Source organism: Osmia lignaria, chromosome 7, assembly GCF_051020975.1.
Source record: "Osmia lignaria lignaria isolate PbOS001 chromosome 7, iyOsmLign1, whole genome shotgun sequence".
In the NCBI taxonomy this organism is placed as follows: domain Eukaryota; kingdom Metazoa; phylum Arthropoda; class Insecta; order Hymenoptera; family Megachilidae; genus Osmia; species Osmia lignaria.
In genome coordinates this window covers 6581576-6604121 of record NC_135038.1, presented here as the reverse complement: position 1 = coordinate 6604121, position 22546 = coordinate 6581576, and the positions used below count along the sequence as shown (strand labels likewise).

At 37.8% G+C, this 22546-nt stretch overlaps 2 protein-coding genes across 3 annotated transcripts; one reads left to right on the top strand and one right to left on the bottom strand.

The window, feature by feature from the left end:
• Window positions 1-12605: 12605 nt before the first annotated feature.
• LOC117604549 (ciliary microtubule-associated protein 2) lies at window positions 12606-16113 on the bottom strand. 2 transcript variants are annotated; one of them, XM_034324748.2, is made up of 7 exons: window positions 15516-16113; window positions 15207-15436; window positions 15011-15149; window positions 14869-14951; window positions 14640-14787; window positions 12744-14494; window positions 12606-12670 (listed from the first exon to the last, which is right to left on the bottom strand). In XM_034324748.2, exons 1-6 carry the CDS (start codon window positions 15743-15745, stop codon window positions 14185-14187), a joined length of 1140 nt encoding a protein of 379 aa, XP_034180639.2. In that variant the 5' UTR covers window positions 15746-16113; the 3' UTR covers window positions 12606-12670; window positions 12744-14184. The 2 variants fall into 2 exon arrangements, with proteins under 2 accessions (XP_034180639.2, XP_076545374.1); XM_076689259.1 differs by lacking the exon at window positions 12606-12670 and having other exon boundaries at window positions 14323-14484.
• Window positions 16114-16125: 12 nt separating this feature from the next.
• On the top strand, window positions 16126-20554 carry LOC117604550 (uncharacterized). Its single transcript, XM_034324749.2, has 3 exons — window positions 16126-16240; window positions 19553-19834; window positions 20215-20554. The coding sequence occupies exons 1-3, from the start codon at window positions 16235-16237 to the stop codon at window positions 20422-20424; spliced, it is 498 nt and encodes a 165-aa protein (XP_034180640.2). The 5' UTR covers window positions 16126-16234; the 3' UTR covers window positions 20425-20554.
• Window positions 20555-22546: the final 1992 nt, after the last annotated feature.

Below are 22546 nucleotides of genomic sequence, written 5' to 3'. Positions count from 1 at the left end.
CACGCCGAACGATATCTTATGATTGCTCGAATGAAGATCTAGATCCTCATCGATGATGAACCGTTTGGAAAACAATGAAGACCGACCGGCTCGTTTTCGAGTGGCTTGATTAGTCATTATCTGGATAAGATGGTGCATCATCCTTCGGACGTAGCTGCCCGTGTTACAGGTAGCACGGCCGAGGATCGTGCCCCGGACAGCCATTGTGCGTAGTGGCCAGGAAAAACTCGAATCTACCGAGAGGGAATAAAAAAAGAAGAAGAAGAAATAAAGATGGAGAGAAAAAGAGGTGGTATGGAAGAAAAAGAAAGAAAAAGGAGAGGAGGTTGGAGAGATTCTCGTTTGAGGTAGCCGCCGGCTCATTCACGTTTCGAAATGAGATCGTCGTCCTTCCTTCTCTTTTGATCCTGTTTCTTTCTCTTCCATTCCCTCTTCTTTTCATCTCTGGACCCGTGTAACCTCCTCTATCACGATCTTGTTGCATATTAGACTTCGTAAGAACAACGCTCGCGACTTCGACGCCGCGATTTCCAAGGCCGATCAAACATAAAGACGCTTGCAGCTACGGAAGAAAAATTTTTTCCAAAATTTCTATGCGATAAAATTCGAATTATTTTCACAGAAATAGGAGAAATCAATCGTTAACGATAGGAGAACAAAGAGGAGACGAAGCGGTTCGGCTGAGCCGGTAGCATGTAATGGCGTCATTTCCTTGTCAGCCGTTTCCGGTGCAAATTAATTTATCAACACACCGAGCCAACTCGTGGCCAAGAGGCATTTCGAACGTCGCAGCTCGTCGCTCGTCTGGACCAGCCACGAAATTACAAGGCTTTTTTGTTCGGAGCCATCCTTAAATTAGGAGCCAATTGGTCCGCGCGCGATCGGTGCGCCCCGCTGATCTCGGCTATTCGCCGCCGAAGAAAATTGGATTTCGTGCCTTGGTGTCCAGCTCGGGGACGAAATCGCGGCAAGATTGATGACCATCGCCATAGGAACCTCTAAGGAAATTTTTTTCGTACCAGTTTCAACGGGGCCGAACGCGAACCACCGCGAACGCTTTCTTGCCCGCTTCACAGTTTTGCTTTCGTTGCTGATGAAAATGCCACTACTTGCCAACGTTTTGTTCTCTTTGTCATTGTCACAATTTTCTGCATTTTTTTGTCGCTCAAAATTGGTCCACGAACTCGGTGGAATTTCAAGAAATATCGAAGACTAATCGTTTGAATTTTCTTAGATACAATGGGTGATCGAATTATTAGAGCCACTCGCATAAATTGACGATTTTACATAAAAATGATTAATTCTTAAATTCTTGTTACTTTTTTATAAAGTTTGGACTTCAGCCCCATCGAAAATTTGTGGAAATATTTATTATTAGTAATAAATGTCTACTGATTGAACGTTAGAAGTATGGGCTAGAAATAAAGCAATCAAAATGAATTTCTTAAAATTTACATACGTAAATATAATTTTTTAAATGTATCTTGTATATTAATAATGGAGAATTATTGATTAAAAGTTAATCAATGTAAAAACCATAAAATTGTGGCTCTATTTCTACACATAAATGAAAAACCTATTTCTCTATTAATTTAATCACCCACTGTAATGATTTAAAAAACGTATGCATCGGTCAAGGCCGGATTCACGGTTCCGATATCTCAATCCGAGTGCGGTTTTCGGTAGCGGATGAATGTCCCGACGTTTTCACGGATGCCATCAGGTGTAAAGACCGATCCCGTGACTATAAATAAGCAAAAGCACGTGTCAGCGACGCCGCGGTGCTCACCTATTATTAGTGGCAATTAATGAGATACGCTTTCTGCGGCGAACGTATCCGTGGTAACGCGCGTTCGACTCGCCTATCTCGCCGTGGAAACTTCCTACCAGCCTAATTGCGACCGCTTATGTTCTCGTCAAAGTATTCTCGACTTCGCGCCTCGCTCTTTCGCCTCGACTCATTGCTCCTCTACCCCCTTTCTCGAGCTTCCTCTGCACAGATTAGGTGTCGAAGCAAATATCTTACTCTTAACCTTCTCGGAACCTTCTACTGTTAAAATTATTTTTCTAATTTCGAATAAATCGCAATTTATCACATTTAAGAATAAAATTAATCGCTTAAGAATTCTTCGAAGAAGATCCTCCACTCGTGTCCATCCTAATCCTCTTGTTACCAAAACATTTGCACGGTTCTTCGTGCAGATCCTTGACAACTGGTCGACAGCATTAACCAGATTATCTGGAAAGTTTAGCCAATTCGCAGCGCGAACCGAGTGCCAACAGTCCGCCTAATCCCGCGCTAATATGGCCACCGTTGAAAGCCAAAGGGTGCCCTCTTCTCGTGGTTAATCCCATAATCCCTCTGGTCTGTTATGTGACCGCTTGCGGTGACCGTCCATTAACCGGTCCCACGGGGCCAATAACAGAACAAACGAACAGAGGGAAATAAGGGTTGCGGTTATTGAACAGGCGATTCTTTTTATTCAGACTTCGTACCGAACATGGCTGATACACGTAACGCGGAGCTAATTTACAAGCCAAGGAGTTTCCTTGTAAATTTGTCAAAGTTTCCTTCGCACAATGGAAGTTTCACCACGCCCCCGTCGAACTGTTAATCCTTTTTCCAGATTTTCTTCCCTCTGAATAATTCTTAGGCTGTTTCTTAGGCTCTTGTTCCTTGATTCTTTGATTTTAACCTCTAGTTCATCCACTTTGGTCACTCGAGGTGTCCTTCTACCTCGATGAAGAATTCTCGGGAATGTTTTTCCTACTTTTCGAATTTTACGATGGGACAGCGCGCGTGCGCTGTATAAATCAGCGCGTGGGCGTATTGGATAATCGTAAATCGGTTAGGACCGGGTGGTCAATAAATTCATAAAGCAGTGTCGTAAACGCGTGAGCGAGGATCCATGGGTCGAGGGAAATCAAACACGGCCGGAAATTTACGATAGTTGGTCCGCGCACGCCGGCCAAGGACTCGAGAGGGTGCGGGTATCGCGCACGAAAAGTTAACGCAGCGGACACCGTAAAACCGTTTATCCGGTAATGGTTATACGACCGGTCGCAGGCGGCTCAGAAACTGGAGCTAATTATTACCAGCCGGGGACGAAATTTTACCGTGAATTACGACTAATTGTCAGAGATAGCCCGAGCATCTACCCTTCGTTTCTTACCAATCCTTTCGAGGGATGTTTCGTGCTTCGAGGGGTCGAGCACTTGGAGCAATCTTCAAGGATACAATTTTATTTTTATTTTCCAAACTCTTTCAAATAGATATACTAATTGCCAATGATTAATAATTTACAGTTTGTACTCTGATATGAGTCGAGGGTAATTAAAATAATAAATAACCATCCGTTGAGTAAATATAAACCCTGAACGGTGTTGGAGGTTGAATTCAAGCGAACCGTGAACCATTCTCGATCCTCGGCATTCCGTGATTAAGGAGACACCAACGAACCATGTCCAACACGATTAATTTCAAAATTTCTCACGGAACACACCGTCGGGTTTTGTGTCGTCGCGTTGCGTTACACTTCTTGAGCACCGATCAAATATCGAGAAGAAGGGTTGGTATCGGTGCAGCGTTTTTGCGAACACTTCTTGCGAGCAAGGATAAGGATTATCATCGAGTCGCTGACATTTATTCCCTACTTTGGCGATTCGATGGAAAGCCCCACTACGATCGCGAAAGCGAGCTAGTGTGGGCGTTACGGAGGCTGGCTTTCGAACCCCACCATTCTGACCGCTCTTCAACGTGGGTGTTTCGCTTCCTTGGAAATGCACCCTTTGTTCCTTGGCAGGCGATCCGGCTTTCTTTTTTTACAAATTTTTGACGAAAATTCTTAACGAGTCCGACCGTGATTCGAGGAATTTTTCTTAATCCCCCCCCGCCCCTCAGGTTAATTAAGAAATTTAAGAAAGCGCTACTGTTTCGAATTCGTTTGAAACTTTCAGAAATTCCTGGGATTATTTTAAATAATCCATTTTCTTCGCGGCCGTGTTATTTAATTTCAGCGAAGCAGAAAAGTCGAAAAAACGGTCACAGTTTCCCAAACGTTGATTTTTCACGGTGCAGAGGAAGGGAACGTGTAAGTACGCGTTACACAGACGTCACTGGAGCCGAGATCAAACGAGAGGCGCGATCGCGGCACCCTCAAAGGCACGAAATACGACTTCCTCGTTTCTTCGTCTCGTATTTGACTGCGTTTTACGAAGCGTGCACCCTTCGTAACTGTACGTAGCAGGGAATAAAAGGTGGAGCAGTATTTATCGGTAAAGAGTCTCGCGAACAGGCGACGATAAATCTCGACAATTTTCCATGCGACACGTTTATCGAATCGATAAATCAAAAATCCCTTCAAATAGAGCTACCAGCATTGCTATCGGTTCGATGTGTTGGATTCCTTTTAAATTTTTATTCCCGAACGAAACAATCGAAGGCTATAAATGCAATTTTATTAAATTTTCAATTTCACTTCTACTTCTAAAAATTCTTCCAGAGTTTAAAAATTCCAAATTTTAACCAGGTTGCAACTGTCAATCAATCCCCAGATTGTTCGAGTGTAAAAAAAAAAGGGAAAGAGGCAAAAAATGGTGACGGAAAGTTCCGTTGAAGAGGGAGAAAACGGACGGTCAAGTTTGGAAAAATCGTCGGATGGCTCGGGTCCTTTCGACCTTCCGATCCTTCCTCTTCTACGCGTGTGTATTATTATAGATTATGATTTACGAGGTCGTCGAAGGAATGCGAGCGAAAATCAACTTTTACGAGTTGATGAGTTTATGGGGGTCGATGGTGGCCGGCGTGTGGCCGTCGTCCGACCAGACGAAATCGGTCCTCGATTCCACGATTTTAACGTTCCCTGCAAATGGACACAGCCTCCTCCTTCGAGGTCACGACCTTCAATTTTTTGATTTATTGAGGGGGAAATAAATTTTTCACGTCCCCTCAAACGCCCATCTCCATTCATTTCATTTCTAGTTTGAAAAGTTGAAAATTTAAAAAACGTCGATGATTAACAATTATAATGTATTAAATGTAATTCTGTAAAATAGTATTGTATTTAAATAAATTTTTATGTAATCGCAAATTTTCATTGGAAGTTTGTTAGAAATATTTCCTTTGATTTCGGACGAATGAAAAATCATTTTTAATAATTTATTTTCAACCAGGAAATTGAAAATGGAAATTGCAAAAGGGAAACGTGAGAAGTTAAAAGCGAAGAAAGAACAAGGGACAAACCCAGCCGTCCTGAAGGACATGCAACAGGGATTTTACGATCGTATTTATGGCCAATTTTATAGCTAAGTCCCGTGAAATGTCCTTTGTCCGTCTTCGACTTTTCGTGTTCGAGGACAAATGAAAATGAACTCGAGCTTTCGAAAATTCTCTGCAGAATGCACTCCTTGTATCATTGTTGGAAAATTTGCAGGATACCTTTCGGGAATAATTGAAATACCGTCTGACTTCAAATTAAAATTTCTTTTTTTTTTTTTAAAAGATATAAAAGAGAATAAAGATTTTCTAAAAATAATGATTCAATTCGATCAAAATTATGAAACCAACTTTCGTCTCAATTTGAAAACCTGTTACGCCATTAACAGACGGTACACTCGTTTAGAATGTACTGATCACGTTTCGAATCATGGAATAGAACAGGATATTACGATCCTCTCGATGATGCTAATTACACAGACAAAAAAACAATAATCGCTACCGGTGTTTCGGCATCCTCTAAACTCCCCTTGATCGTTTTCCGAACCATGATGTAGCAGGTTTCTCAGCATCCGTTTCTAACTAGGTGAATCGATCGACATTGGCTGATGAACTCTGTTGTATAATCACCTGAATATTTAAACTTTATAGAGCGAATGATCTCAATTTCTTGTAGAGAAATTTTGATTTATAATATTGTTCCCAGGCTTGTTTCATTTCTAATGATTTCTTTTTCTAATAAGATCTTTAGTAAGGCAAAATCATTTCTTCAATACTAATCTTGAAGATATAAATGAGAATAAATAATTTTTTTTGAAGTTTTTCAGATAAGAAAAATAATATAAACATCCAAGTATAATTTGAAATAATTATTAAATTATGAAAGATAGAATTAAAGAATTTTAAATTAGGCATCCAAGTATACTACTCGAAAGAACCATAAGCTAATACTTTAAGTATCTTAAAAATTATACAGCTATATTTTCTGAGAAATCTAAATTTCTCCTCCTAACAACTAAACACTAAAAGTTTCCCTCATCCGCAAAACGTATAATACAATAAGAATCTTCTCTTTTTTTTTGCAAAGAGAGGAAGTTCGCAGAAGACACAGTAAGCTTGATTTACACGGGGGCAATCTCTTTGACCGAATCTCGATTCTCCGTTCGCCTCAGAGTGCAATAAAACGTGAAAACTCGTGTTCTCAACTAGCCACTAGACGCTACCGTAATGCCATTTTCACGAAAAACCAGCGGCTTCCGTGTGCCTATAAAATTTACGAGACCTTGCGGTGCCCCCTCGGTCCATCCACCTTGGCCCTTTGACCAAAAGAAGTCCCTACTGACCTACTATTGCCCTCATTGTTCCATCGAGTGAACCTTGACTCGCAAGGGTGATTTTTGCCCTACCAGAGGTGGTCCTGGAAAATTTCTCCGAGAGCGAATGTGGGTTACCGGGACATCAAGGGTCATGCTCCTCAAAATGTCCTTCAAATCTATTAAAATGAATTCGAAGCAGTAGCGCAGCTAAGGGAGGGTCAGAAGGATCGGTTAACCCTCTATTAATAAATGAAGATATGAATAAGATATGAAGAAAATGATGTCCCAAATGTCGAATTTTTATACGAAAGAGTTTCATATAATAAAAGAATAATTTTGAAAAGAAGTTACATGAAAAGGTAAATTAAAATTGGGGCTCTCTCCATGGTCCGCGGAGGACCCAAATAGGTAATTTCTAAAGTTAAGATATCCATTTGCTGTCGAATATTATTTAAAAAATGAAAATGTAAAATACAAAATCAAATTAAAATTGGAGCTCTCTCCATGGTCCGCCGTTCGAGGGTTAAAACTCATATTCTCCATAAAAAAGAAAGTGCGATACTGTATCATTTAAAATACAACCGAATCATCGTATCCTTGATACTTAACCCGAGAAATCGAAGCACCCTGTCGCTTTCACCAAGAATAAACGAAGCTCATCATCGACGATGAAAAAGAAAAATGAAGGATCCGAGAGGGCAGGTCCGATTTCGTGCGCAGTTTTCTGGAGGCTCGTATTGAAATTTGTCGCGGCGTTCACGGCTATCTTTCCTCCGTACAGCTGTTTAACCAGCTGTAACGCATCACGCACCCTCCTCTCGTGGCGGTTTTACCGACCCGTCGCACCGTTGCCCACCGTCTATACGGCGGAATTTTTTCACAAAAAGGCACGCGTGCATCGATAATGCGTTGGGTGTTGCGTGACCGGCGCTTCCGTTCGCTAACCAACCGGGATTCTTACTCTAAACGTCGGATCGGAGAAAGTTTACCTTCCAAATTTTCCGACGATACAAATCTAAAACATTATTAAAAATTCACGAATTCGAAGCTCCACATTATTCTTAACGATCCTTATTCATATGAACCTAATTAGTCGTTTTCACGTTTCCCGTTTTTTCTCCATTGTCTCTCAACTTTCCCAATAAAAGATCCATCAACTTGACGCCAGACTTCTACGAGGTGCGACCTTGAAATATTCGGGTCACGAGTCCGACCATCAGAGGTGGAGCACGTTAAAACGAGCAGCAGGGTAGAATTTATGCGTTTATAACCCGTGCGAAACACCGGTAGCGATTCGCAGTTCCACCGAACATTATTCCAGGCAAGCTCTCGTGGCAGGACACCATTGTCGTTCCGCTAGCCAGCCGTAAAAATGGAAAGTGTAGAAGAAAGGTTCTTCTGGTTGCTGGCACAGTTTTCGAAAATTTAGGGCCACTGGGTCTGTGGGCCAGATCGAGAGAAAGAGAGAGGTTTCCTTTTCGAAAGTAACCAGAGACGCGAGCTGCATTTTCACCAGATCGACGCTTTTCTTCCTGAACAGGACTACGCGACGCGTTCTCACCCCCGTCGAGGGGGCCTGATTTACGAGCAACCATCCGAGAAAACAGGCGACCGACTTCTGTTTGGCCACGCGACCCTCCGCGCAAGATGAACAGAGATGTCTCTCCCTCGCCACCCCCTTAAGACGCTTGACAAATAACCTTTCCAAAGTGCTACTCGCCCACCCGTGGCCCATTCGCGACCAGATTGAGATGTTTTCAAAATGTTTGGAACTGTTTGACAGAGGGCGCGTGCCTGGTCCTCCTTCGAAAGTCCTTCGACACCTCCCACAGTGATGAACCGAGTGAAATTTTGAAAATTTCCAATTTCGTACAGCAGATAAAAAGAGCTTTCACTCTGATATAATTGATGGGACGAGGAAAACGAGGTGTCGAGAGGCAAACATTTCGCGTGACCATCCCGGCACGGACGTCTCGGTGCTCGTAAATTAGAAAGTTATTAGCGGCCAATTGGATGCCGATTAATTAACCCTGACCAACAATGAGCCTTGTGTAAGGACCGTGTTACGTAGCCTCCGCCTATGGGAATATCTATATGGGTGTCAGTTGCTCCGTGAAATTCTCCATCAATCTACAAAATTATCCGACATATGGTTACTGGAGAAGCTGTTGTTTCTTTTTTTTTTTTATCTCTACGAGAGGTGCAACTTCCGGTTGAACGGTTTAAATGTTTATTCAAAATCGTTCTTATGCACCCATGGAATATATCATTTTGTTTCTAACAAAATGTGACGTGTGTGGGAATGGTAAGAAAATTACAAATCCCTGGTAAAAAGGGGTGGTTCAAAGTTCGTGGCATACTTATGAATTATGCATTCGGTGCAGCTTGTGTAATGGCACGGTGCGTCATTATCCCGAAGGATTCTGTTATGATTCCATCTGGCACGAAATATCGACGGCTTTCGTGGAGCCACACACAGAAGAAAAAACGATTAAACACAGAGGTGTCTACCTGAAAGCAGGTTAATTTGGAGGATGGACCGGCTTTGAATTACTTTTGATCGTTGGTTGCGAAACAGGACTACTCGATGGGGGGTAAACTTACTGCGGGAGGTACGCGACTCTTATACTAATTGCAATTTCAAATTGCAACAAGACATAATTGCGGTACGTTGAATAAAATTCACTGTAAAGTGAAATCGTTTTTTGCAGGAATTCAAATCGCATTGAACGAGTGAAAAGTCAGAAGGTTTTAGGAAAGCTAAGTGATAAGTGAAAAGTAAATAGGGAAAAATAACAATCTTTAAAAGAACCTTCGATTTCTCTTCGCTCTCTTTTTTTCCTTCATGTTACAGTCGATGTTTTGACAAGAGGTATTGATAATATTGAAATACAGCAATCATGGAGAAAAAGGTGGGTAAAAGTTTGATAAATAACATTTGTTTATTTAGAATATTCTTTTTTTAATAGAATTGTAACTGCTGTTTCGATGAGAAAACTTTAGCGAGGCTCGAAAGAGAAACACAGGAAACCTTGAAAGGTAACATTGGTTTATTTTAAGATATTCGAGAGTGAAATATTGATTTTTCTTTGCACTTCAAGGACTTTTAAAATTAGGAATTTGCAAAAAATTTCGTAAAAAAGATGCTTCGCAATTGCAAAAGGAAAAAGATGAGACTGGAAAGGTTAGTTCATTCAAAATTGTCTAATTAGCGGATGAAATTTGATTAATTTGTTCATTTATGAACAGGATGAAATTGAAGCACAGAAATCGAAGGAAATTGTTAAATCAACTGGTAAATTTAAAATCGTATAAATTATTCAACATTTAACGAACGTTTAATTAAACGTAGGTTATCAACTCGCAAAATTTTCGCAATCGAAATCGTATCGACTGATGAATGAGGAAGAAAGAAGAAAAGCGTTCTTGAATCAATACAAAAGATGGAAATTTTATACTGCTCTGATTAAACTAAAGGTAAAATCGAGCGATGATTAAAAAATAAATTAAAAGTAACGATTATGAACGTTTCAGACCAATCTATTGAATCAACGATGGATTTACACTTGCCATTTAAGAGAAAGAACAATAATTCGAGAAAGCAAACGTTTAGAAACTATCGATAGGTGTGTTAGAATAATTAAAAAAATAATTATCAGTAAAAAAAAGTAACTTATCAAAATTATTATTTCGCAGAATAAGATGGCAGTACAATATCGATGAAAGTGTACCATCAGATTCTATCATTTTTGACAAAGTTAGTTTCTAATCGAATAGACAATTTTTCAATTCCTATGTTTATCTAATTTTTATTGAAAAATAGATTTTGAGATATAAACGGGAAAAAAGGAAGCAAATGAAACTTAGAAAAGAAAGAACAGTCATGATCATCGAGAAGATAATGAAAGAAATGATCAACGGTATTCGACTAGCAGAAAAACCAACAGGCATTCAAATTATACAAAAAATAACAGAGACGAAGTTTCAAATAATTGACTGGGACAGTTCTATAAAAACTTGTTCAGAAGAAGAAACAAGGAAAGAGGATGTAAAAGATGAATCAAAAAATCTTGAAGAAAACGTCGCGATTACTGTAAAGGATTGTAATATTAATTATTAATTAATGATAATTCAAAATTCGTGTAATATTAAAAATTTTCAGGAAATCGCAGATACATCGACACACGAGAAAAACGTCACGAAACCTGCCAAGGAAGAAAAAGTCACCGAGGACAGAGAACCGATGAAAGGTGAAGGAATTACTGAAAAAGGAGTAAGAAGAAAATGCAAATCGAGAGAAAAAATTTATCCAGAAGACACATGTTTCTTCGCGACTCCAAGCACAGTGGTTTTCGATGTAAAATATTATTAATTTTTTCCAAATTCCTGACACAAACAATGATATACGATTTTCAATCAGGCCTTCAACGCGAACAAGGTGTACAACAAGAAAGTGACAATCACGAATAAAACGACGAAGTGGGCGTACCTTAGGTTCCACAAAGTGAACACTGACGTTTGGGAGCCCGTCGTCGAGGTTTTGTAACAATAACTGTTTGTTTGATTTTAAGATAGATAAAATTGACGAGAGCATTGAAAACAGATCGACATCATCGATGCTGCGAAAGTCAAAGCCGGATTACACGTAACAGTAAACGTGAAATTTTCACCCGTCAACGACGAGAAAGTGATAGCAGAAATTTCTTTTCTCACTCTCAGCCCCGACGATCCGAACACTTTCCACGAATTTCGTGTTCCCGTTCGATGCACACCGGACGGTCCTCGACCTAACGTCGATCCTAAGGAATTAAGGTACAATCTGTTATCTAAAATAAATAAACAAGAGATTTTAACAAGATTGCACGAATAGATTCCCTTCTGCTCCGATTTGGAAATACGAGGACTTGAAGATCAAGGAAAAGGCTCTTACCATCTCTAACGATGGTGGAAAATCATTTTCAATAATAATTGGAGAAAGAAACGATCTTAATGATTGTTTCCTATGGTTCTTCGACGAAGGAGAAGCGCAAAGTGCAAAATCCTCCACTTTTCTAAATGAGAGTAAAGAGAACATAGAAGATGAATTGAATCATCAAGATTCTCGAAAAATGTATCAAATCGAAGTTCCTCCAAAATTGAAATGCATTTTAAGGATCTCTTTTCGACCAAGATACATTGGATTACATCACGAAGTTTTGGAAATTCTATTTTCCTCTAACGATTCGATATTTGGCAAACAGGTACCTTAGATATTAATTAATTTCCAGGAATAATTAAAAGATGTGTTACAATTTGGTGAATAGAATGTGCCAGTCTGGGCAGAGGTGACTGGTTACCAAATTCATTTAGATCCACCCTGTATCGATCTAGGAATTCTGATGACTGATTCTGACATTTGTCAACAAACTTTCAATATCATTAATACAGGTAAAGTGTAACTAGGATATTGATTAAAGTATTATAATTAAGGGGTTTATTTCAGGACGTTCTAGCGTTGAAGTGTTAATGAAGACTCCGAAACGTTTGGGGTCTCAGGTGACCGTTTATCCGAAATCGACAATCGTGCAAGCAGACGCAAATTCTACAGTTTGTGTGAGATTGATTCCTGAATCGAGCATCATCAATTTATCAAAAGGGTACGTATCGATCCCTTAACCCTTTTGTGGACAAAAATCAGCTACGTGAAATTTTAGGTATCCACCAAATAAAATAAAATTTATCCTCAGATTCTACGATCGAGTGTCGAAGATACTAGAGTTTCCAATTCACGTGCAGATTCTGTCTCGAGATTCAGAACAGCCCCCGCCATTAATTTTGAAAGTTCTCGCCAATTTGACTACCTGTCAGGGTTTAGTATTAGGTACTAAATTCTAGTTTTCTATTTTCTATTTTTTCATTTTCTGATCTATTATTATATTTTTAATAGAACCAGCGTACGTTGACTTGGGACTCGTGTACACCTACGAATCAGTGTACACAGAAATAACATTAACCAACAACAGCTTGTTAATTCAAGAATATGCCTTTTTCCACTTACCTCCCTTCATGGAGATACATCCTAATCATGGTTTTGGAGCTATCCTACCTGGTGAAACTATCGAACTTCATCTGATCTACTCTGCATGCTTGACGGATATTCCTGGAAATGAAATTGGAGCGAATGGGTTGGCTGGTGAAAGAATGTTATTATATTTTGACAGTCGTTTACTTACAACCCCTTTTCGTTTTATATATTTTCTAATCGACTGGTAGATTCCGGATACAAGCGGTGACTCTGGCAGAACTGGTTGGGAAGAAAGGAGAAACGAAATTAAAGGAATTGAAAAATTTTCACAAGATATCAAAACCTGATGGTCTTGCACCACCGGTGTCTCTGACTGATAATAATGAAACAAATCAAATGGAAGATGATTTCTTTATGGATGAGGAAGATTCAGATGAGGGTACAGTGGAAATATTGATAATAATCATTAAAATATTGCACGGTTAATGTTCACCTGTCACATACCAGATGTCGAGGAGACCGAAGATGGAAAAATGAAGAAATCTTGCAAAAGGGAAAAGAAAAATGTGATGGATGTTCGCGTGTACATCGTGGATACGTTTTGCGAGTTAAGCGAACAGATTATAGAGTTTCCTGCCACACCTTGCGGCTCATTTTCACAGGTAATTCAATTATTAAATATAAAATTGTTCTCTTCATCTTTGCTGAAAAAGGATAATAAACTTAGGTCTCTGTTCAACTGAGAGGATTTAATATGGCTTCTTATCCTCGTTGTACCTGTGGAATAGCGAAGAATCAAAATAAACAGTTCACAGCTCGTTTTAAGTTTAAATGTTCCTCTGATCAAGTGGAAGTCGTACCACAATCTGGTATTCTACATAGTAATCAGTTTATCGGGGTGAATTTTAATTTCAAACCGAGATTAAAGGAGAAAATTGAGGAGGATAAAACAAAATCCAAAAAGGATGATAAATCTCTGAAAAAAGGTACCAATTAGAACACTTGCATAAGAATGTCTAGTCTTCAAAGACAAATATCCTACGCTTTTATTAAAGAAAAAAGAAAGAAGAAGTCACCGAGGAAAAAGAAAAAGGAGAAAGAAAAGGAAAAATCAGAAGAAGAAAAGGATCATTTTGATATTAATAAATTAGCCAGTGAAATTGATCCATTGGAGATACTGGAACCATTTGTATCCACAATTTTCATCACATGTATCATCGACTTGGTGATGGAAAATGGTGCAAAGCACAGGGAACTTTTATTCGACAAATTAATTTGCCCAGTCACAAGGCCGGATATTTTGGTTTTGAAGAAGCATGAAATTGATTTTGGATCAACAGCAATTGGTCTCTCTTCGAGGAAACTGCTGTTCGTTAAAAATATCTCAAACAGGTAAACAATTTTTACCATCTATCTGTCAAATACAAAATTATATCTAACATTAAATTTATAATTGAAGTTTTTAATTTATCAGGAGTGTGAAGGTGAATATCAGCACACTAGATCCATTCGGTCCATTTGTCGTCCCTCCAGGTCAAACTATTGAAACTGGCTCCATTTTAGAGCTTCCTGTTACCTATACACCTACTCGAGATCAAGAAAAAGAAGTAAGCTAGCATACATTTTTATTTCAAAAATCAGGGAACCAATTAGAAAGCATTGTGCGAAGGGATGATAATGAAATTTGTTCGAGGCAGTTTGCTTTTGAAAACAAAGGTCCATCCATTCCCTTTGATGCGCCTCTTGTCTTTGATTTTGTATCTCCCTGGGCCAGGATGAATATCCGACATAGTAACCGGCCTAACGTGTTCAATATTGATATTGAAAGGATAATTCTTCGTGTTTCTTGGCTTCCTTGGAGATTTCGGATCGTAGTGGCCAGGTCCTGGGTGCTTCGGGTCCTTGTAACACAAGGCTAGGTCTTGTAACACCATTCGCATCCCTGGCACCTTTGGAAACCTAATTTTTTTAATTGTAAATTTTGCAACCTTAAATTGAAGTCTCGACGAATGCTCAAAATTTGGTATCAATTCTACATCGTTGGCGGTATAAATATCTCTGTTGAATAGAATTTACCTGGCGGCTATAAATTTAATCAGAATACCTCGGACAAGTGATCCAACGTCCTTTAAAATAGTTCGACTTGTGCAACAGTTTGTCGAGCTCGCTTGGCAACGATCTAGGCCAGTCGCCGTGATCTTCCAATTTTGTAATTGCAAAGTAGCTCTTAATCGTGCTTCTATCCCTCGGGCCTATAAACAAAATATTAATGATCCCGAGAAATGATCAAAACCCGAAATTTTCAACGTCGATGATTTTCTTATTTAAGACACCTGTGAATAAATCGTATGGACCCCTTTTTCCAGTGACCTTTTTCAAGAAAGCTTCTATAGTATCCGGATGCTTTACGTTATACCTGTTGAAACGTCAAAATTTATAATTTATTATGAAGATTTTATTGTACAAAAAACGTACAAATTGCTCGGTAAAGTCCAGCTATTGGAAACATGATGAAATCTAGGCCGCAGACCGTCGTACTCAAAAGTAGGAGTACTAGACAAACCTTCTCGTCTCCTTTTATCCATGTAATAATAAGGATTCTTCCGGGTGTATCCTGAAACAAAGAAACAAAAATGTCAGTAAAATAGTCGCTTAGTAGAAGGAGTATCACCTGGTCCAGGAATAGTGGAAGCGAGTTTAGAGGAATGGACAGTTCCAAATCCAACGTCTCTTCGAGCCGTTTCACAAGATCTTTCCAAAATATTTTCAGGCCACTGAGAAATATCGTGCGTTCCCGGACCACGTCCCGTTTTCATCAAATTTCTTTCTAACACGTATTTCTCCAATAATTTCCCTCCCATGGTCGCTGAAAATTCTTCGGTCACGAGTTCCCTCGTCCAGCTGGATTTTCGTGAAAAATTGTCCATCGAAATTCATTTATAAAGAGATAAAGAAATTTTGCGTGAAAATTCATGTTTACTCTCTGGCAATCGATTTGCTTCTGATGGCTGGAATATTGTAAGTCCCTACAGCAGGTGAATCGGATTTGTTTACATAAAATTTTGGATGCAGTCCAATCTTCGCGTCGCGTTTTAAGCTGCTGTTGAATGGCGGACGAGGTTTCTTTTCCCGAGGAATTAAACACTGGCATCGCCATTTACAACCGCATCGGCATAGTTTGAAAGTTTGAGTCTCGTATTCGCAAGGCATCTTGATCCTCCACTTTTCTCTTTCTTCAAAATTTCCAAAATTCGTATGTACAAATTGATGTAAATTTGTGTTTAATTATCTGTAATTAATCTCGATTCTTCATAGGGTATTTAATTTAACTTAATTGCGGCTTGGGGAATTAATTTCAAGGATCTAGAGGAGGAAGGTTAGTAATAGACATTTTCAAATTGCTTCTATCGATCTTGACTGAGGTCTTTCGATAGGAATCGATCGTTCTTTAATTACAAATCGACTTTTTGAATTCTAAAAAATTTTTTATGGATTTTAATTCGGTATATGGAAAGAAATTATACGAAGTATATATTTTTCTGTTAAAATCAGGAATATTTCGAAGTGAGTAGCTCTAATACGAGGACAAAATGGCGTATAAGGGTCATCGGACGTGGAGTGGTGCCATCTTATGTCTTGAAACCTAAATTTCGAGTAGCTCGTTTCGAAGCTGTCGGAAATGAAGCAGTGGAACTGAAAATGTCTGTAAGTTCGTTGTTTATTAGAAATATTTTGAGAATGATCATAATTTAATAAATATCGATTCGACCGTGATAGATCAATGTCAGATTAATTTGACAAAAATATTATTCGTACCTTAATATAAAATATCAACAGCAGGTATGATTAAATGTACCTGCTGACGATAAGGCACGTACCTGTTATATCCATTTTCCTTATTTTTATTTAAAAAATGAAAAGAAAAAAAGAAAAGAATGCATTAGAAATATGAAATCATTGTTGAAAAGCTATCTTTATTAAAATATTAAATTTGAAGAATATTCCACTGAAATATTTCTGTCTAATAGTGTCAATAATTAATCAATTAAAATTCCTTTAATACCTAGTGTACAATGTTTCGTTAAAATATACAGAATAGTAAAAGCGATTAATTATCGAGTCAATTCAATTTAGAACAGAGGAATATCGTTCAAATAGCCTAATCCTACAGTGCAATCACCAGTAGGATATGTAATTGTAATTAGATCGTGTAAACGTATGAAAGCGTCACTACAAGATTAATTGGAGAAACGACGCGAGAGGACACTAATTAACCACCGTAATGCGATGAATTAATTGAGATCCGTTATCTACCGTTGCATTTCATCGATCGACGCTTACATGGGTCACCTATAAAACTACATATGACATTCTACGAATTTCTAACAAAAACATTATAATTCTAAATTCAATTTATGATATGATTTTTAAAGAAACATTGAAGTCGATTCCCGGAGGATTGAGAGGTGAAAAAAAATGATTCTTATCAATATTTAACTTCCATTAAAATCGTTCGCTTCCTTCTCCAAATAATTCTTATAAATTGGTGGAAGAAAATATCCCACTACACTTTTTTGATTTATCAAAAAATTAACTTTTAAGTAGAAAAATGAATAGGGAGATTCCTTGATAAAAAATTGAATGATAACAACTGATCATTTTTTTATTTTTTTATTTTTTTCTAATTACTAAAGAAGGATAGGAAAGATAGGACCTCATTTTCCTTAATACTGGAGCCACGTTAACATTAAACGGCCATGAATTAACGCGCTAATCTTATAACGATATTGTTGATAACATTAGTCGTTAAACGATAACTGAGGTGGCGGTCTTTTTCACACATCAAAGAAACTTCACGCCTATTGAGTCGCGTTGTTACGGTCAATGCATAAATGTAGCCACTTAAAAATGTAAAACTTGGCACGTTATTTTTTCTCCCATTAATTGACGCGTTTATGACCATTGGACATTAACGTAGATATGGTCCCAACATAAAACCAAATTTAGTCAGGCCGATTAAACGACGTGAAAAACACCAATGTTTCTAAGATTTAAATAATTTTTTCTCGATAGTTTACACGTAATTCCATGACGTCGCTGAGTAAGATAAAATTCGTGTTTCTTATCGCCCTTAACTTACGTACCCTTTTAGCTATAAGGGACGTAGATAAAGCTATCGGCATTCGTCATTTCTTCACACCACATTCACAATACTTGCCTCAGGCGATTTAGAATAATATTTCTCCAGCAAGCTTTTGATGGAATATCGGCGTTTTCCTTACCGAACCTTCTGTATCCGATGTAAAGCGTGACCCGTTTGCTCGAGATAACGTTAAATCGATCAGGCTTTCATTTTTGATAGTCGACTATGCGAAAATTAATCTGACATTGATCTATCACGGTCGTAACAAAATCTGGCTATTTAAATTTGTCTGCTTAGTTGTAGGAAATTTTTCAAATTTTCATTTAACACTTCTTGCTTAAGGAAATTTCTGTGGTTTAATGTTCTCCAGCTTTAAACCGATAATTCAAGCAAGATCAGATAGTAAACGGAATTCCAGGAAATCCACCACTTAAGGTGTTTCAAAGTACGATCGATTAATCAGCTCCTTCGATATCGTATCCTATGCTTTCCTCCTTATTTACCCGTACAATTCGTCTTGTTAATTGAATAACGTCGAGCTTAATCGTTCCCGGAAGTTCGAGCATGAAATTCGACGCAGTACATTTCCTGCCAATCGGACCAGTTATTCTCGTCATCTTAAAAGCACGACCGTCCTCCGATTCGCTTGAATTCCACCAACTTCCGGCCCTTTGCAGCATCAAAGTAGCCACACGAGAATTTCAGAGGTACAATTTCCGCTTGCGGCTTCACCGCACGCGTTTCACCTCCGTGGACAAAGCTGCGATCTATTGTCCAAAGTAAAAATGAAATTTTTCTCCGGCATCGAGTGCAAACTAAAATTAAATCGTTTCCCGTCCTTGATTAAAGATCGCGGTTAATTACGGACAGGGATAATTGCGGACCGGACGTTTCCATCGACGCGACGGAAAATATTCATCGAAGGCGTTCGATGAATAAATTTTACGGTGAAATATTTAACAAAGGTGCCGGATCAATATTATGCATACTTGCGACCGAGGTTAGAGCGAATCATTTACATGCAGAGAATATTGGAACGATTTCACCGCGACAAATTGTGGGGTGCACAGGTGTGCTTGATATTTGATTACGTTCCCTTCGAATCTTGAAAATGTCTTCCTCATAACTAGTTCCATAAATTAAGTATCGCGAGATGCAGTTACTGCAAAACTGCATTACAGTAAAATTCTTCGCTATTCTGTTTCCTGCTTTCTCTTCATTTCACTTTAAAATGAAATTGAACGGATTCCTTAGTCGCATAATGAAAGTTGCTACTTTTGATAAATATCCTCGACAGACACTCAAAGATCGTCGAGCAGCTTTTAGCTTTTATTAGCATACTAACGAATGCATTTTTATTTTTCCAGAAATATTGTCAGAATTTTCATTTAATCGTACTATGAATATTTCAAAGCGTTGTTTCGTCTAATAATAAAGCAATGTAATTTTATCCAATTATTTATTTATTCATCAAACAACAGCTTCTAAGGCATGTCTTGTTGGCATGAATAGAGTACAATGTCATACCCACTCCATTACATAAATTACGAGGACTTTGTTATCTATTATTTCTGCTTTGTTCCTTTTATCTTTTACCTTTCATGTTACAAACGATGTAATTTGGATTCACTTTGCCTCTGATCGCTGTTAAAACTCCAGCTAATCGCCTAGCAACTTAACGAGCTCGTTAGTAATTAGATCGCGAAAATGTTGAAGGAATTTTCTCTGCTACGATACAAAGTAACTTTCGTTACTCGGATTTCAGTTTCGAAAAACTGGGAAATTTCACCCTTGTAACGTTTCCATCAGAAGTTCGAATTTCAATCGTTGATGAAATATGCAAAATTCTTCCTTTTATTTTTGTAATTTTTCAGATTCATAACACTGGAAAGTGCTCGTTGACGTTTCAACTTCGCGTAATCGATGTGTTGGAAGGTACTATTCCTCAAGATCAAGAAAATAAAGTGCAAAGAAGGAAAAAAGTGGACGGGGATAGTGATAAAAAATCCTCGAAGAAAGCAGAATTCAGAGAGCATATACAACCACAGGAAGAATTTGCCATATTTGGAAGAAATTTGAAACCGTCTACCAATGACTACTTTTCGTTTGACAAGTTTGATGAGAAGATGCAGATAGTAGTCGGTGAAAACAACAAGGTGCTGTACTTTTATGAAAATGAATTTAACGAAAAAATGAATTTAACGAAAAAATGAAATTCCTTCCTTTGATCTCTGCCCTCGTTTGATCCTTTGTTACAAGTTTCCCAAATAAACCAGTAACAGTAGCTAATGTTGCGACAAAGGGGACACTAATTAAACGAAAAAGAACGAGCAAAGTTAGAGTATAAATTAAAAAAACTTTTGTAAAATTTCCAATCGATAAATTCGAAAGGTATATTTCTTTTTAAAAAGGTTCTTTATTTACAAATTCGAACTATGTATTTTTTCAAATTGTTTCCTTTTCGAATAGATCAATACACCGAATGCTTTCAGTAAAATTGAAAGATGTTTTGGAATGCTGTACTTTCTGTTCACAGATGGAATTCATCGTTCGGTTTCAACGACAAGACGAGGAGAAAAATTCTCAAAATAAAGAGACAACGTCAAAGAAGGAGAAGAAAAAGAAAAAATCAGGGAAAAGTGAGGAAAATGAGAAATTGAATTACTGCTACGTAGCAGTGTTGAAATTAATGCTGGGAACCTCGACTAGAGCGCATGACTTCGTAATAATATGCTCAACAAAATAGAAGCTCACATTTTCACTCTAACTCGAGGAATAATTATGAAATTTCTACCGGACGACACTTGTTATTTTAGTCAATTTTCCATGTACTATTTCGTAAAATTATCATGTCATTTTCTGCTGGATACGAAATTTCGTCGCAACAATCGTTAATGAAATTTTAAATATTCATTCAGAAATTATAAGAGACGTGATTCAAAAGTTGATCTAAAATTCCGAGTAATTCAAATACCATCGATCGAACTATTTATACAGTCTCGACCTTCTTTTCATTAAATTATTCCTCTATCACAATTTTTAATTACCTATGGAAAATTTCTTATGGATAAGGATTTCTTCTGCTGCTAGGTTCTTTTTATTCTATAAGGATTCCGTAATGGTACCTTTAAGAATTTATTCGTATATAATACATGCGAATGTCCACGTAAACATTCATACGTTTCCACGTAATTGCTCGTCGTTCGTGTAAAAATGAATTACAAAGAAAGCTGACAAAATGTCTAATAAAAAAAGGAGCTTATACGGAATAATTTTCTGTTCGTCGAGGAAAAAGAATCAATTGGCAGCGGAGCGTTTGCACTGATTTTCGTAAAATAAAGTCTCACGCACAGACGCATACGATTCTCATAATCTCGTGCAAACTATGATCCAACGAATTCGTAATTAATGCGAACGGAAGGTGGTCGATCGATCAGCGCGCTTCATTAAGCATCGCCATCGTTCTCGTTCCGTTTAATTAGTCAACTAATTGAGCCATCGTTGCGTTACTGAAGAGTCTTACAAAAAGTCCTATCTTACCAAGTAATTTCTTTCCCTTACTATAGAAATTCTTTTATTTCTGTCATATTCTAATGCTCTCCTAACGATACAATGACAAAAGCACAGTTTCGAAGATTCTTCGTCTCGAGAGAATCTACAGAATAAATGTCGGTGGAATTTTCACAGAGTTTCTCCCAAGACTGGAATTTATCTTACGTCTCACTGCTAGTGTGGCGTGTTGGACACAAAAAGCTACGATTTCTGTATTTCTTTTTTTCTTCTCCTTGTCTCATGGGTACAGTTTCACGTAAAATATTACGTATGTTTTTCTGTCAGTCGGTTAGCGATTCTTTTCCCCATTTAATGAAAATCATCCAAGATTTTCGTTGGACAACTATTAACACTTAACTCGATTACACGATTATTCATCTAATCTTGGAATTAATCTGGTTTGAAGCGTGATATCAAGATAAATGTTAATTGAGATACGTTTTATAATAGAACTACGAGACTGTCGAAGATCTGAAGCGTCGATTATTTAAAATACTCTAAAATAGAGGAATATTGGATCTGTATGTACAAATAAATAAATGTCTCACAATCAATTACATCGATCAATACTGGAAAAGATTTTCTTTCAGCAGAAATTGGAAAGATTCAAAGAGCGTGTATCATTTCTTATTTTTCATATTGAAAAAATATTATTTTGTATATTGAAAAACTAAGAAACGATTTAGTAAAGCCATATACTGTTATGGATACTAAAAGATATACTACGATATTCAAATTCATGGAGTGAAAAAGATTTCACAAATTGTTTCAGGATAATCAATAATTTCTTTCTTTTAATATTGTGTTAATTTTAAAATGTTTAATATCAGAGTCCACGTTCATGAAACCTTTTTCATTAAAATCGTGTATTACGTGTCACATACAATTCGATATTCTCCTTGCAATTGAAAATACAGGAACAATGGATATTCAGTGTCGAATATTAATTTTTTCACCCATACGTGCACTCAAATATCTACCTCATAAAATCAATGAAATTTCTATTAAATTACCTGAAAAAACAACGTGAAACATGTTCAGATTTCACAAATAATTGTTCGCTCACTCAACGACGTACCTGTTCATACGCATTCGGAAAACCGGTAAACACATTGCATAAAATGATTCTCTCAAACCAATCAGTATCCTGCTGTTCGAAGATATTACAAATTCACATGGGTTCAAGCAAGAGTTTATATAAACATCGACGACCTGTAATGTTGGTCAGAGAATTGACGAAACGACGGGAGAATTAGGAAATTTCGTTACAAACCGTCCTCTGAGATCGTCGACGCAATTTTCAAGCATACCTTAAC

Excerpts from the sequence above, each read along its gene's own strand:
- LOC117604549 (XM_034324748.2), bottom strand. The coding sequence starts at position 15,745 with ATGCCTTGCGAATACGAGACTCAAACTTTCAAACTATGCCGATGCGGT. Across the intron at positions 15,437-15,515 it reads AGCAAATCGATTGCCAGAGA|CTGGACGAGGGAACTCGTGA; the intron begins GTAAACATGAAT and ends ACGAAAATCCAG. Across the intron at positions 15,150-15,206 it reads TTCCACTATTCCTGGACCAG|GATACACCCGGAAGAATCCT; the intron begins GTGATACTCCTT and ends TCTTTGTTTCAG.
- LOC117604550 (XM_034324749.2), top strand. Across the intron at positions 19,835-20,214 it reads TAGTCGGTGAAAACAACAAG|ATGGAATTCATCGTTCGGTT; the intron begins GTGCTGTACTTT and ends TTCTGTTCACAG.